Raw genomic sequence first — 16,492 nt, 5'->3', positions numbered from 1 at the left:
CTTAATTATGTAATATTCGATTATATCGATTATTTCTGAATAAATTCAAGGCCTAACAATAGTGCGCGCAGATCTTTAGAACGAAGCGCCACGAAACCCTAAACAATGACATAATACAATTATATACGGCTTACGTATTGTTATATACATCTATACGTTAATCGTAAACTTTCCTTTTACAATGTCATTAGGGAAATTGGCATCGTTAATTTATAAAGGCCCCCTTTAACTGCTTTGCTATCGACGAATTTAAATCGGTAATCCTGTGGTTTGTTTTATAGCGGTGATATCAGGCAATTTATATCATGATCGTAAATGTACGCTTAATGTTGTAGATCAATTTTGTTTCGCGGATTGAATGAAATACATGATTGACGATATCTTTTAGGGAGACAGGTTTCGGTACAACAAAATTGGCTATTATAAACGTCATTCATATTCTAACCATGTCTCGTTACGAGGGCATATTTTTAATTTGTATTTGTTGAACGATACTTTTTTTATATGTAAAATGTTCTCATATTGATGCTTTTAAATTATGTAATATTTCTTATTATTTTAACCTTCAGCGTTTATATTGGGAATAATGACATCGATTCTTTGATTAGAAATGAATATAGAAAACATTACCGAATCGAGCAATTTTTTCATCGCTTTAATGTTTTGGCACGGAGTGTCAATACTAACACGAACGTCTGAGTGTTGTATTACAGCAAAAACAAACTAAAGGCGTATAAGTGCCAAAACAAAAGGACGTCGATTCAGTCGGATCGAATTACCTTTGACGAAATGCATTCGAATAAACTAAATGTACGTATTGATCGAACTGTACGCTGTTCCTTTGCGAGAGAATTCGAGACACACGCCATCGAAATAAAGGATTATGATTATTATTATAACTTTGAAGACAGCTGCTATAAAAGTATATTGAACAAATGGCACTTTTACATTGAAATTCACAGCGTTTTAGCGAACCTTAAAGAGCAATGATAATAAAATGGCATACGTTCGAATTATATTTTATAAAAATATTATATCAGAAGGATTTAATTCAAGGAGTTCTTTATGAAATGTTTTTTAAATTAATTTAATATGAATAGTAAAATTAAAACCGTTTGGCAAATCAAATCAAAACACTTATGAACTCTGAACACAATGAAAAAAATTAACCCAATAAACTGTCCCACTGCTGGGCAAATGCCTCCTCTTGTTTGACTATGGTTGACTAACGTATGGATTTTATTACACAACACGGGAATTATTAATGGCTTATTTTATAAAGTTAAAAATATTGCTGTTTTGGGGTAAAATATCCGATGAGTGGGTAGTAATACCTATCCAGACGGGTAACATGACGATATCAAAAATGCTTAATAAGAGCCAAGCTAAATAAAGGATATTTTAATAATTATAAATTTGCGATATAATTTATACATAATTTAATTAAACGAAATAGCTATTTAAAATATTCTCACATCTTTTAACGAAAAACTTAAAAAAACATAACTATCGATATACCGTGTATTTTTTAATTATACTAAATATAAATCCGGTGCCCGGAACAAAAGTTACGCTACGTCCATATCTATGTAAAATTCGAAGCTTAATTAAGACTAGGCACCGACAACAGAAACTAATTAAACTTATTCCATTATTTTCACAAACGAAAATTTTAAAAGAGGACGAGTTTTCTACCTAACAAGAACGTGTAATGCAATGTCGAAATTTGTGGTAAAAGATATGAATTGTTTTATGTAGTTTACTTTTATCTGATTTATCCATTATGTAAGGAATCACATTAAAACCTTTTTCATATTCTATCCTATAATTAAATTATGTACTTCATCTTTGTTAATCTTTCACGCAAAAATAACAAGACGGATATGGATGAAATTTGGAATAGAGTTAGCTTATATCCTGACTTCAATACACATACACCTGTCCTGTCTTACGCGGGCGTAGCCGCGGACGGCAGCTGTCATAGCAGTACTAAATATAGATTCTTTAGTGTTGAAAGGATCAACAGGATGTTTTAAGCATAAATTTCATGTTGCAATATTTTTTTTATAAAAATAATTAGTACAAACCACTTACTATTTCAAATACCTTCTAGTTTTCAAAGTTTGCAAACAATATAACATAAATGTAAAATATTTTTGTTAGATGATTATAAGTATTTTAAAGATTTTTCAATTTCAATTTCATAAAAAATATGTCATCATAACATATTTAAAGAGCTATATAATTATATTTAAATATGTTATGTAAATGTATGAATTATTTACATTCTTTTACAGCGTCAATTAAAACGCACAAAAATAAAATATGCTTTCAATTTAACGAATACCAAATCTGCGTGACCTGAAAGGAACTTTCTGGAAATATTTGATATTCTTTTTATATAAGTAATTAAAATGTATTAAGGAAGTAGTTTGAATAGTGCTAAGTTTCGTAAGTAAAGTTTAAAAGTTTACTTAATTAACACGTTAATAAAAAACAGAGATTGAATTTAAGCATTAAAATGTAATCTCGACTTTAAATTTCGAATCTTTTTAGGTCAATCATAATCCAAGATGTGCGTGATGGAATATATATAAATAAAAGTTCCAAGCCTTCTCCTCCAATGGTGAGGAGGCCTTATTTCAACAGTGGGACATTCACAGGCTACTTTTTATGTTATAGGACGAGAAGCTAGGATATCTAATGGTAAGTGGTCACCACCGCCCATAGACATTGGCGATGTAAGAAATAATAACCGTGCCTTACATCGCCAATGCGCCACCAACCTTGGGAACTGAGATGTTATGTCTTGTGCCTGTAGTTACACTAGCTTACACCCTCCAAACCGAAACGCAACAATACTAAATATTGCTGCTTATCGGCTGAATATCTGATGAGTGGGTGGTACCCACTTAGACGGGCCTGCACATAGCCTTACCACTAGGTACATTTTTATCTAATACTCATTACAGGTATTACAGGTACTTTACTTTATATCATATAACAAGGAAATCAAATTTACGCTTGTCACGTCAATAGTCTAGTCTTTTAAAGCGGGTGAAACTGTGAAGTGCATCTAATTATATAATAATATTATTATATGATCTGTGATATCATATATTAATACATTATACGAAACGTCTGCATAGACTGGTTCAGAAGTTTCTTTAGTTAAGTATTATAAATTTAAAAAAAGTTTCAGATTTATTAATATACTTTATTAAATACTATCAATGAAGTATATAAAGATATTGTTGTTAAGCCAAAGATTTCCGCCTTGTTAATATTAAGGGGTAGAACATACACTTAACTGGATATTTTAAAAACGTTGCGGTGTCTAAAATGAATAAAATTAACATTGCAAATGCTACTAAGCCAGCGTAGTGTTACTCGCCGAGTATATTGTTCATTTTCACAAAGATCTCCATAAACTTTATTCTTTTGCGACATTTCATTCTAAGAATAAATTATATATGGAGATTAGTTGAAACAAATGTGCATCTTTGTGTCTTGCATTTGTGATGTACATTTTGAAATATGACTAACAATTGTGACTTTAGTCATAAGTATAGTATTTTGAGTAGTGTATTTTATCTTGTACCTTAAATATTTTACTAAAACAATATATAAGCACTTCAATTAGAATAGAGAACGGCTTTATATTTGTTTGTAGATGATAAAAAGTGAGTATTATTTAAAAGGATATTTTTCTACAGTGGTCAAATAGGTGATTCAATTGTTTATATAGTTTTGTTTCTTTATAAAAATAATATTTAACTAAAGAATAGGTACTTTTTATTCTATTTTTTAATATTATACTTAATAATAAATCATAATTATGATTGAATATATTTTAAGAATAATGAGCTATTTAATATTAATTTACGAATAGATGCTACTACTGCAAGAAAAATAATGACTAATGACATAGGAACAAGAAGCGAGGTTGCGAAATTCGATTGAGGTGCAACTTCTAAAAGTATTGATGAACGGAACATAAAAGGGATGGAGCAGAGATTAAGTAACTTGTTCGGCTTCGACGTTCGGGCATTCTGAGAACAAAGGATGAAATTTTCCAGACGGCAAGAATTTTGATGCCTTCCACCAACAATGGTCGTAGTAGACGTCAGCTAGTCCGTGATGAGTATTTTACGACTGGAATTTGTGGATCTCTTTGCAACCACAATTGTTTTAAAGTGAACAAAGCAGCGCGTTATAAAGTTAATGTGGACGGATCAAGGTCTAAAGGGGATAGAGTGCTGAACAAAATTTAATTTATATGCCGCGGCAACGTAACTAAGGATGCGAGGATTAATTTCATAAAAGACGACTTTAATCTAATATTCTGAAGCCTATTTATGGATGAGGCAAGTGGTTTAGTGTATTTAATTAAATATCAATGAAACATAAAAGATATTGAGAACACTAAAACTTGCACCGAGATTTGTAAATACATTTATATTTCAAAATCGTTTAAAACTGTTTCTCTTAATACTACTTCGTTAAAATTTATATTGATAGTTATTATTAATAGGTATTAATGATCGGATTCAATTCGATATTAATAACCGATTCAACGCGCTTGTAATGTGTCAAATTGTAATTCGATCATACGGTTATGTTTCCGTTGTAAATTTAAAATAATTTCGTTAATTGTTTTGCGATAATATTTCGCTTAATCCGGAATTATCGGAGTGTCCATCGTGTGATTGTAGGCCGTACTCGTACTTAATAAATCCAAACGTGTTTGCAATTAACGAAATTTTAGTATGTTAAAACCATTTTGAAAATGTAATGACTTACCACTAGCTTATTTCTGGCATATGAAAGCCTTTTTTTTCTATTCGACATGACTCGCGCGAATTTTTTTTGTATGTCGATGGTTTTATAATAGAATACTTAATTCACTAACCAATCATGTCTTTGCTATTGTCCGCATTTCAGGCTTAAAAATAATAATCGTAGAAACTGATAAGGAAATACTTGGGTAGTCCCGAGGTAAGTCCCGAAATCCGCAACCGTACTGGCTTCGTCGCGTCAGGAAAAGTATAAACACGTACCAACAACAACTATACAAATTTTCAGTTCAATCGAATAAACTATACGTGAGCGCATTTAGCACATATAAGCATTATTCGATATATTTATATATAAATATTTATATAGATATATATAAATAGTTATAATTTTTTTGTGTGTATTGGATTAAAAATTCTTATTCCACGCGTACGATATAACGAGTAATATATAAGATTCGGCTGAGTATTATTAATTCTACATAATGTAAAAAAATGAACCGTTATTTATTGAGACTTGATATAATTAAGAAAGACATGGCTTTTATCATCATTGAGCGATCGCTCCAAAAAATCCTCGATAACTAAAATATCCTTGTCCTCAAAAAAAGGGAGAGGAGGCCTTAGGCCAGCAGTGGGACATTTACAGGCTGTTACTGTTACTGTACTAAAATATAAGTGGACCGAAACAATAATAATAAGTCTAGAAAATAAGTATAAAAAAATAAATTGTCCATTTCATTTTAACTTCATATCATTTATTGAAAGTTACTTAAAATACGGAATATATCATATTTAAAACACTTTATTATATCATGAAAAAAGATTATGCTAACTATAACATAATAATTAAAATATTAATATTATTTATTTTTACTCGTAATAGGTCCTTGATAAACATTCACTCATCATTTATTTCACCATACATGTCATAATTATTTGCTGGTTATAATTAAATGTGTTACGGTTTAAGGGGTGTAAGAGCTAGTGTATTAACAGGAACAAGGGACATAACATCTTAGATCTCATGGCTAGGGGCGCATTGACAGCTTAAGGAATGGATTATATTTCTTAGTGTCGATAGATATGGGCGGAGGTAACCATTTACCATCAAGTATCCCATTTGCGCTTCTGCCTTCTTAAACTTAAAATGTGTGTATGTATTATATAATAGATTCATAATGATAATATGTATCCACACATGTTAATTTAAAAAGGGCACGATAAAGGTTTAGTTATCTTTTAAAATCGTGCTTTTTATTTTTTTATATGATATGTAGGCGGACTAATATATGGGCCACCTAATGGTAAGTGGTCACCAATACCTATAGACATTGACATTGCAAGAAATGTTACCGCTTACATCGCCACTGCGCCACCATACCTGGGAACTAACATGGTATGAACCTCGTGTCTGTATAATAATAATAAATAAAGAAAATAATGTACATTTTGTATTATTTTTACACTATTTTTACAATGAAATTGTAGTTACACCATTGTTATTCGAATATTGTAAATAGTATTTTTATTTGGTCATTCAAATATTTTCATGGCAAAGTTATTTTTAACGTTCCAACACGAGAAAAGAAAAAGGTTTGTTTCCACTTTGAATAAGAGCATTTTGTTCGAGGAGATGGAAAACTGAAAAGAATACGGTTAACTATTATTTGTGAAGCTGACCCCAAGTTTTTTACTATTTAAGGCTATGAGTATAGTTATTAATTACTATTTGTATTCTTATCAATAGAATACTTCTATTTTACTAGTGGTAGGGCTATGTGCAGGCCCATCAGATATTCTACCGCAAAACAGCAGTACTTTATCAAGGGTGAGTTTGCCAGTGTAATTACAGGCACAACGGACATAAAATCTTAGTTCCCAAGGTTGGTGGCGCATTGGCTATGTAAGCGATGGTTGACATTTCTAATGAGTGGGTGGGTACCACCCACTCATTAGATATTCGGCTGCTAAGTAGCAATATTTAGTATTTGTTGCGTTCCGCTTTGAAGGGTGAGTGAGACAGTATAACTACAGGCATATGGGACATAATAGTTCCCAAGGTTGGTGACGCATTGGCGATGTAAGGAACGGTTATTATTTCTTACATCGCCAAAGTCTATGCTCTATCTAGTCTAGCTCATTTGCTCGTCCGCCTATCTATTCTTTAAAAAAAAAACTTGCAGTACTAACAACTAAAATAACATCTAAAATTAAGGCGTGAAGTGACAAGCTATAGAAATATATATGTATGTATAAGTATGGAAAATAGTTGATGACCGTATTTAGTTGTTAAAAATAACATCCACGATGAAATTATAAGTTTTTTCCGTATATTTAAAATATTTTAATGAAATTGATATATAGTAGAAAAAAATAAACTCATGGAATAATTATTTCTTATCGTGAATATTTACAATGTTCACAATGATTTGGAGAATTCGTCGAAGCGTGAACGCAGCTGAGATAAAGTGGGTTGATCAGTTGCGAATACCTGAACGTTTGATTCCAAAAAGTGGTTTGACGAAGGTAAGCTTCCTCCCAGCGTCCTCAACCCTTTGTCTCGTGAGAATACAATGGACAATCGCAATGCTTACAAGATACGATATGGGACACCCTTCTTACGCATTTACGTGACCAAATTTCAAACAAAATGTTTTGTGGTACGTATGTCTAAAATAAGTAATGTCACCTCCCTTCGGATTTCTATGCCGTGTATTTTCTTCAATGGTTCTATTAAGATGGGCGTAGATTGTAGCTACAATCATACAAAAACTATTTGCCAAAATGTCATTATTATAATAATTATTATTAAGCAATACTAAAACCGATTTTTTTAGAAAAACAATGTTATAATACTATAAAATAAAACTTCATAAATAATTCATGACCGAGATTTCTAGCTCAAGTTTACTTTGCCAAGCGTTTGCTGTTTGTAAATTAAAATTCTAACGAATATTCCGTCTTGTTCAACGTTATTTAGCGAGTTGGACAGTTCGAGTGAGATGTGGTCAGCGGTCAAAGCAACTTGCGCTTCAAGTTTTGACTACGCCGGACGTTGAGCGTCGTTCCTTCCTTCGTTCATTGTGTTTTTTTTTACACTTTGCTCGGCTGAGTGAGTCCTTTCTTTCAAATCTTTCTATACGCTTTTTATTTGCTCGGCACTAGCATGGACATTTGCCTCCAATCTGGCTTCCTTACTTGAACAACTTAGTAAAATAAATAGAACCAGCTCTTTTAGTTGTCGTTCAGATTTTTTTATTCGCAGCTATTTCTTCTAACACAAAAATAAAAGCTTTGGGGACACAATATATATATATACATCTATATTGGTCAAATTACAATAAATTTATAGTAACAATATCTGATTGTTTTATATTTCGTTTTAATTTTTAGAAGTATTAATAATGTGGATTTTATTTTCGAAATGTCAAAAGCTCTAATTTTATATTGTGTAATAACGTAAATGACAATTTTATATAAAATAATGGAGTTATTATAACAAACTTTGAATTGATGATAGCTCTCTTAATTTTTTATTTACAAATATTTACATTTTATATATAAGTCAATTTTACTAACTTTTTCTTCAAAAATTGGAATTCAAAATATATTAAAATGAACGACAAATTTAGATTTACGACGAATTATTTGAGAAATATCGATTCAGTTTGCCAATTGCCAAGTGGCGCGGCAAAGCATTATATATTATTAAATGATAGAAAAATACAATTTCGAAGAGGGTATCTGTGAAAACTTTGCATTATTGTCGATAGACTGGTCTTATCGCAAATACACGGATTAAGTTAATAAAATTTAATTAGTTAAATAATTAGTTTTTGAACATTTAAAAATATGTTCGAAGTTAGGCCTAAGTATAAAAGGCCTAAGGCCTACAGTAAGAAATATTGCTTTAGCTCTGCATTAGCTGGCTGGGCACAGGCAAAAAGATCGCTTTGGTAAGATAATGATTGCATTATATCTTTACAAGTATTTATAAAAGTTTTAAAACCTTAGTGCTAAATATAGATAATTATTACAAAATATTTCAGTAGCTAATGACAGACAACGTTCACTATTTAGCGAACCTCTCCTTCAGGGTAGCAAAGAATTATCCTAAGCTTTTTCGGTCCCTTTTGAACCGACCCTGCCCATCGTTCAAGGTTTCAACCCCCTTAATTAGCGACATAGCACTATTATTCACGTGTCTATAAGTGCTTAAATTTACAAAATAGAAAGTTTGCGTGAAATGAGCTATGTAATAAAAATTCAACATCCATGTTCTCTAAAGTAGAATTTTATTAGGAATTATGTAAAAAATGTGCCTGCTAGAGGCGTGCATGCGATGCGTGCAGCTGGCACCAAAACATGGCATTATATGATGTCCCTAATCTACTTCACGGTCGGATGGTCGGAGCTCCGCTGTCGATAACAATAACCGACTTAATATACCCGATAATCGGTTTTGCTATTCGGAAATCTCCGTGATTGACACTTTTAATGACGGTTGAGTTAAACAGCACCCAAGTTCGCTCTGCCGATTGCTTTTTCATTACACTAAGGATTGAAGGGGAAACTATTTTAAATTAATTTATCATTATATATACTTTAAATCATTGTTTTTTTCCCAATGTCAATATTCATATCGATATTTTTGATAGCTTATCTTTAGGTGTCTATATGTCTTTTTAAGCATATGTAGATCGAATAAAGATTTTGATGTGATTAAACCTGAGTATAGCATTAGCGAATTTTCATTAAGTGTGACGAGGCTTAATGATTCAAGTTTCCACATTCATTACGCTCTAAGCGAACTGTTTTAAGCCACAGTTTAATGGAGGCGGTAAATTGCACATTAATATTGCGGCTTAGATGACCACGTTCTAGACTGGCCAGGGAAAGTTGAATTAACGTTTTAAAAGACAAAGCACATACTAACATGACTCACAGTTAGGAAGTGAATTACTTCCTTTGTGAAAATCAAAAGTTTTAAGTTTTTTTAACAACATTAAGATGTTGCAATGTTGTGATTTAATACAATACTATTATCTACATACATATTAAAAATGTTTTTAATTTTATTTGGGTCGTTGCTTATGAATTGATTTAAAAAAATAAATAACGTGAAGTTTGTTATATACGACGACATAGACGACTTGACTGATCTAAATTAAAAAAAAAAAACTATGTTATACCGAAAATTTACATCAAATTATGAACCGATATACACGATGACAAAGCACTAAGACCTTCAGGAAATCAGTGATCATAAAGAAACATTAACTACAACTGTATTAAAATCTCCCGACATCGGGGAGGGCAATGAAACAAAAGCATTATTTTGTCTCACCTTGCTTATTTAAAATCATATATCCATCTCACTTTACATTACGTACCCTTGAAAGCGTCGCGGTTTTGCATGTGTTCGTGATAATGTTTAGAACACATGTATAGACTTACACACACACGCAAAACAGTTTTGCATGTTGTTTGATGTTTTCTGCTATATCATGAATCATGATTCGCAAAAGAGCCTTCTGGGAATCGAGAGAAACTCTTAAAACGTCTTTAAGAAATGTATACGAGCGGTTACAAGATTAACATGGCCTAAAGGTTATAATTTTAAATATAAATAAAACATTCTTTCATATTAATAAAGTCTTAATAGAACAAATAACTCACCTCTCTTATGTCTGACATGATATTTGCTCTTAATAACAGGTCCGGTACAACACGGTTGTTCATAATAAAAGTTGTAGGAACTGTCTACTTCTGATGTTTGTTGCACAGCCTGGGAATAGACTTGCCATTCTACGCCAACAACTAGGAACGCAAACCAACGTACAGCTAGAGCTAAGGCTCTCATAGTCCGCATCTTACTTGATCACAGTCACTTGTATGCACAACACTACACAACTGTTAATTATTGTAACGCGTTGAATTCATTATTTTTATCCTGTAAAAAAATAAATAAAAAATAAATAAATACGAATTTAATAAAAAAAAAACAATCTAAAACTCCAGCATTACGACACTTCAATAATTATAAAACTAAATAAAAAAGGTTGTATTACAATCCGAATGAATTTTATGAACGCTTATGTTGGTATTTAGGCCTAAAATAGTCATTAAAGCTATGCCGGCTAGTGGTTTTGATATTTTATTGCATAGTTTTTTATCATAGTATAGTGAACAATGATCTATATTTCTTAATATTTTACTGATATTGAATATTCGCTTACAAATATAACTTTAAAGGAATACAAGCATTTTTTTTTTGTTGATAAAATAAAATACACTGTCAATAAAGTCGAGGTAGAAGTCATTTTATTCAAAAGAGTAAACACCAGGAGACCAATAATGAAATAATGGGATAAAAAAACTGCAACAATGCATACCCATTACAAAATAAAAAATGACAATTTTGCTTTCGAGTTCACATTGAAAAAGTTGTGTTGTGGGGTAGGTTAATGGTCTTTGCGACCATTACGATCGACGATAGCATTAAACACACCTCGTGTAATGGAAACCGCGATATGCAACTGTACCAGCACCGGTTAAACCAAACAAGATTACCCATTATGAATTTAATTTGACATTTCAAAGGTCCCATATCTTTGTAATCCATTATAATATTAAAATATAATCATTCATCGTTACCCAGTTATCCAAAGAGATCTTAATCTTGGGTATCAGTGAATAAATAAATGTCTTCTGGTAAATTTAACCCGAATCCTTAGGCCCTTCGTCATGTGGCCGATATCGTGAATGCGGTCAGGGTCTGAAAGAGTCCTGCGATGAATTAAATAGATAAGCCTCAAAAAAGGGACTACGAAAGGGGTGGAGTAGGTTATCAGCATAAGACACGCGATTAGGTGCAAAGTAATAAACAAGATTTCTTACACAATGAAAATATTTTGATAAAAAATCAATTCTAATAAACGGTATCAGCTTAACTGATTGAATAAATTCTTCAAATCAAAAAAGTTTATATTATCAGACGCCATAATTAGCAAACACACAATTAAACAGTGTATATAAAAACACCTTAAGAAGGTTTCATTTCATATCCGATGATTAATGATGGGTCGTGAATGATTTTTCAATTGATGGCAGATTCCTGGGAGTAAATAAAATTTGAAATTGTCCCTTACTCAAAACACAGAGGGCGTTATTTTTCCCATTCTTTTTTTATCCAATGGGATCAAAATGTCGTGTAAAGTGTGGATTCGAAAATCGAAGATTGATGAATTCTTTCGTTTCTATTATTTGAAAATATTAATATTTGAGATACCATAGGGGTTAAAAATATCTTGGGGCCTGCTGATGAAAATATTAAATTTAGTGAAAAATATTGCAGAGTATGGAATAAATCTATGCTAATGTTATAAAGTTTAAGTTTGTTTGCTTGAACACGCTAATCTTAGAATCTACCGGTCTGTTCTTTCCATTTATTGAGAAGAGTTATAGACTATATAGTCATTACACTACGTCTCGTGGAGGCGGAGAAGTGAAACCGCGGGGAACGGCTAGTTGACAATATGAACCATATGAAAAAATATATTAGGTTTAGTGGCGACTAACAAGCATTCTAATATATTTTGGATAGATAAGTTGTTAAATAAATTATAATTTTATATAGCTTTTCGTATTTATTATTTTATATTCATTTCAAAATATTTGTATATAATTCTAAATATTTGAAGTGCAATTTTTTAAATAAAAAACTATTCGCTCTTAAATAATATTAATTTTAATTCGTTTAAAATTATAATTAAAATAAATATAGTTTATATTTTAGAAAATATATAATCTAAGTATTCACGTCTAAACTATAATTAAAAAATTAGTTTCATTAAGAAATTTATAAATTTATCCGAGTCATAATTGAACTATATATATTAAAATTGATAAATTCAACGCCGTTATATTATAAAGTTCTAAGTACTATGTAGCACGACAAGTCTCAAGTATACGTTGTTCCGACATTTCCAAGTATTGAAACCGGTTTAGTAATGATGTCTTCATTATGAATTCTCTACCAGTATACTTGACATATGTTTTTATATTCATGTTTTATGTCTCTTTTTGCCTGATTTTAATAAATCTTATACAATAGATAAAGTTAACAAAACTAATTATAAAATATCTTCTTACAAGCGTTTGTAAGGGCTTATTAGTTTGATTAAAATTCGAGATCTTTGATAAAACTAAATTACAACAGATTCTTGAAATGTCTCAAATTTCAGCTCAGTTGAAATTTATAACGGCGAAATTAAAAATTAAAACTTTTTAACGAGAATTGAAAACGATTCCACAGCCAAAAATCTTAATAGCAACATTACTTTATACGAGTTCATTAAGCGGATTTTAATCTCCCTTTGTATCTGTCGATCTCATTTCGTTCGACAATTACACCGTTACTGCTGCCCGTTGCACGACAGGCTTCGCTCATTATGAGCGAAGAATCTTAAGAAATTTCATCCGACAACCCATTGAGGCAACCCTTCCAATTGTGTGAAGGTGTTCAATTGAATGGTAGGTGGAACAGGGGTAGGAGTATAATGAAATTTTGCTTCGATAAAGACTACTGAGCCCCGTAACACAATACTTGATGTTTCCTCTGCAGCACGTATCCATGTCACGTCATTAAGCCCCACAAAAATATCTGCCGACACATCTTCGATCGGTAAGTAATACTTGTTCGCGTTTCATTTACCTACATTTCCATAACATTTCATAAAAGACGTACTTCAAAAACACTTTTGTTATTATTGAATTCATATATAACTTTTATACATTGATTTCTCGTTATTTTTTAAAACCAATGTGTAGATTGTTTTATTCAATTAATTAAATTTAAGAGAAAATTTGAATCTTTTTTATTATATTTAAGTATTTATTATTTTACGAGATAAAAAAAATAACTTTTAAGCAAAGAAAGAAAATAAGACTAATTTTCAAAACGTTGGAATTGAGTGAAGTGAAGTAAAGTGACTTCATGAGGTAATTATGTGAAAGTGTTAACACGGTTGTAACATAAAATAAACGAATAAAATAAACTATATAGTTTGTAAGGGTTTCTAAAACCATTTCATACCACAAATAGCTTGCTTTCTGCATATTGCCTTTGTAAGCGAAACTTGAAATCGTAATGCAATTGCCCCGCACAGATACCTTGAATATTTCACTTTACTGTGTTGCATTTTTAAAGAAAACTTACATTTTTATAAGAAAGTTAAAGAAAAATAATAATTTTTCTAATTCTTATGTGTACATATTTTTATATCATTTAAAAAATAAATTCATATATAAATATGTAAATAAGTACGTCAATTAGTATTATCGTTAAGTATATATGTATTAGAATTTACTCACAATACAAAGAACAAAATAATATCATTGTAGATTGGGTAATAAAACTGTATCATAACTTGTAATTAAAAGGGGTTATGATTTACATTTCGAATAAATCGTTAATTTTATTCGAACATTATTTAGGAAAATGGTGAAATCCAGGCTGGCTAATTGGCTGCCCAGAGGAGATACGGTTCGGAGCGGATATTCTCTTTGAATTATTAATACAATAATGTTAGAATGTTGAATTATAAGCTTCTTAACGGTATGCTGAATAAATATCGTTTAACCGATAGTGACTGAGGGCTAGCTTGATAGAATAACAATAGATATCCCGTGTAAACGAAGACGAAATATTGTTATCTTTAAAATACAAGGACATTTTATCACAAATCCGTGTATATTTTTATTTTTTTTTCTTTTAAAAAATATTTATTAATCATTTTATATAATATATCCTAAGTCGTAAGCAAGCGTTGCAATATTTATCATTTTGTTTTATAGCAATTATTTGAATTTACTATTTAACTATTGCACGTCGACTGTGTCAAAAACGTTCTCGTAAATGCCAACCGTACTAACGATAAGTTTCAACTCAATCGGATAAACAAAACGAAAAGAATACGAACAACAAGTAAAACACAGTACATTCTTTGGGCTTGGTTGGTTGAGTTGGGACTTGGAACGTACTTCATACAAATACATAAAAAGTTATTTTAATTTTTGATGTCTGTGTAAATTGTATTTATTTTTGAATAAACTTTTATAGAATCGATGCAATATTGCAATTATTGAGTTTAATAGACAAATTTAATTTTAACTGATTTTATAGTAGCTTATTTTAGAAGAGAGAAAATTGTAATTTATTTAATATATTTGTAAATAAGAAAATATCATAACGATTTATCAGTACATAGGTAATGCATCTTACTGAAGTCTATAATTTTTTAATATGTTTATTAATGAATATAAATGGATGTGTTCAGCCAATAGGATAATTATATTTTACAACAATCAGATTCAAACAAACATGTTATCAAATCGTACGCCTCATGTCTATTTTGTAATCGTTTCATTTTATTTAAAAATCGTGTAATATATTTAAAAGTAAACTGTAATTATATTCTCAGAAAACGTTTCAAATTAATATTTAAATAACTTAGATAAGGATAATATTATATTATTAGTATTTGTGAAATAATTTGAACTAAATTTATTCAGAATTGAGTTAAATACATTAAGTTATAAAAACGTCATTGTAAGCTTTCTTGCTATATATTCGTCGATTTGCTGAATAATATACTATAATTATGTAATTTGGTAGGTGAAAAAAGTGATTTTTAGGTTTTTTACTTACTTACTATAATATATTATAAGATTATAAGATAGGCTTAATATGTAAATCCCAAAAAAGATAAAGAATAAATCTTGACATGAGCTTAACAATGAGCTTAACAAAATTAGCAAACTATCTTATGGCTTGATTGAAATAATTTTTTTTATTAAATATTATGAAATAATATTTATAATTAAAGATTTATTAAACATCTCTTTATTCATATTATATAAATGTCTTTCAATTGTTTTCGGTTTATATTTTGGTCTGCTTGGTTTTTCCAATTCAGATGAATTATTCATATAACCGTTTAGAAAATACAATTTTATTAAGAATATAAATAGTTATAACGTTACTCTAGAAAAACAACACAGAATAAAATTTCTTATCAATTTCAATTATGCAATACTAGACCTAGAAATTGTATTAACAAATAAAATTATTATTATATTTTCAAAGTTTATTTATTTATTATTTTAGTATCTCTAATTATCTAACCTATCTATTTCTATTCTAGAAATACATAATATATTATTAATTTTTTTTTTCTGAGCGTCATTATTTCACCGAGTTCTCCTGAGCGGCTGGAGCGACTTTTTTTGTGTTTATTTATGGTCTCTGAAAAGTTTCGATTTAAAATAGTATGTTCGAATTCCAGACTTTTATATTTATTAAAAAACCTTGTTACACTGTTCGTAATCGAGGCGGGCAGCTAGTTTCACATAAATATTTAGTACAATTTTATATTAGACTATATATTATATAGTATTATAAATTATAATGTTACATTAAGTAACAAAAACCTTCTAGTCTATTTAGAAAAGTGAAGTTTGCTTCGCATAGTAGATTGCGTCATAGCCAGCTTATAAGTTATTAATATTGTTCGGTTACATAAACCTCAATTCTAATTAGTTTCCGGATACAAAATCAATTAAATGCTAACAACACCATAGTTTCTCAACCACAGACTCAAGAAATGTTCAAGATACAAAGGCTCTTAAGG

At 30.2% G+C, this 16,492-nt stretch overlaps 1 protein-coding gene across 2 annotated transcripts in view; it reads right to left on the bottom strand.

The window, feature by feature from the left end:
- The window catches only part of LOC126769665 (semaphorin-2A), a 338,220-nt gene that overhangs the window by 94,459 nt on the left and 227,269 nt on the right, over window positions 1-16,492 (bottom strand). The window contains exon 2 of one of the 2 annotated variants that reach the window (XM_050488551.1): window positions 10,479-10,752. The exons of the other annotated variant lie outside the window; for it this stretch is intronic. Coding sequence (XP_050344508.1) covers window positions 10,479-10,671 — 193 coding nt within the window. The 5' untranslated portion in view covers window positions 10,672-10,752. The remainder of the gene's footprint in view (window positions 1-10,478; window positions 10,753-16,492) is intronic. 2 annotated transcript variants of the gene reach the window in all.

The sequence above is a fragment of the Nymphalis io genome, chromosome 7, assembly GCF_905147045.1.
Source record: "Nymphalis io chromosome 7, ilAglIoxx1.1, whole genome shotgun sequence".
Classification (NCBI taxonomy): Eukaryota; Metazoa; Arthropoda; class Insecta; order Lepidoptera; family Nymphalidae; genus Nymphalis; species Nymphalis io.
This window is presented reverse-complemented; position numbering and strand designations above follow the sequence as displayed.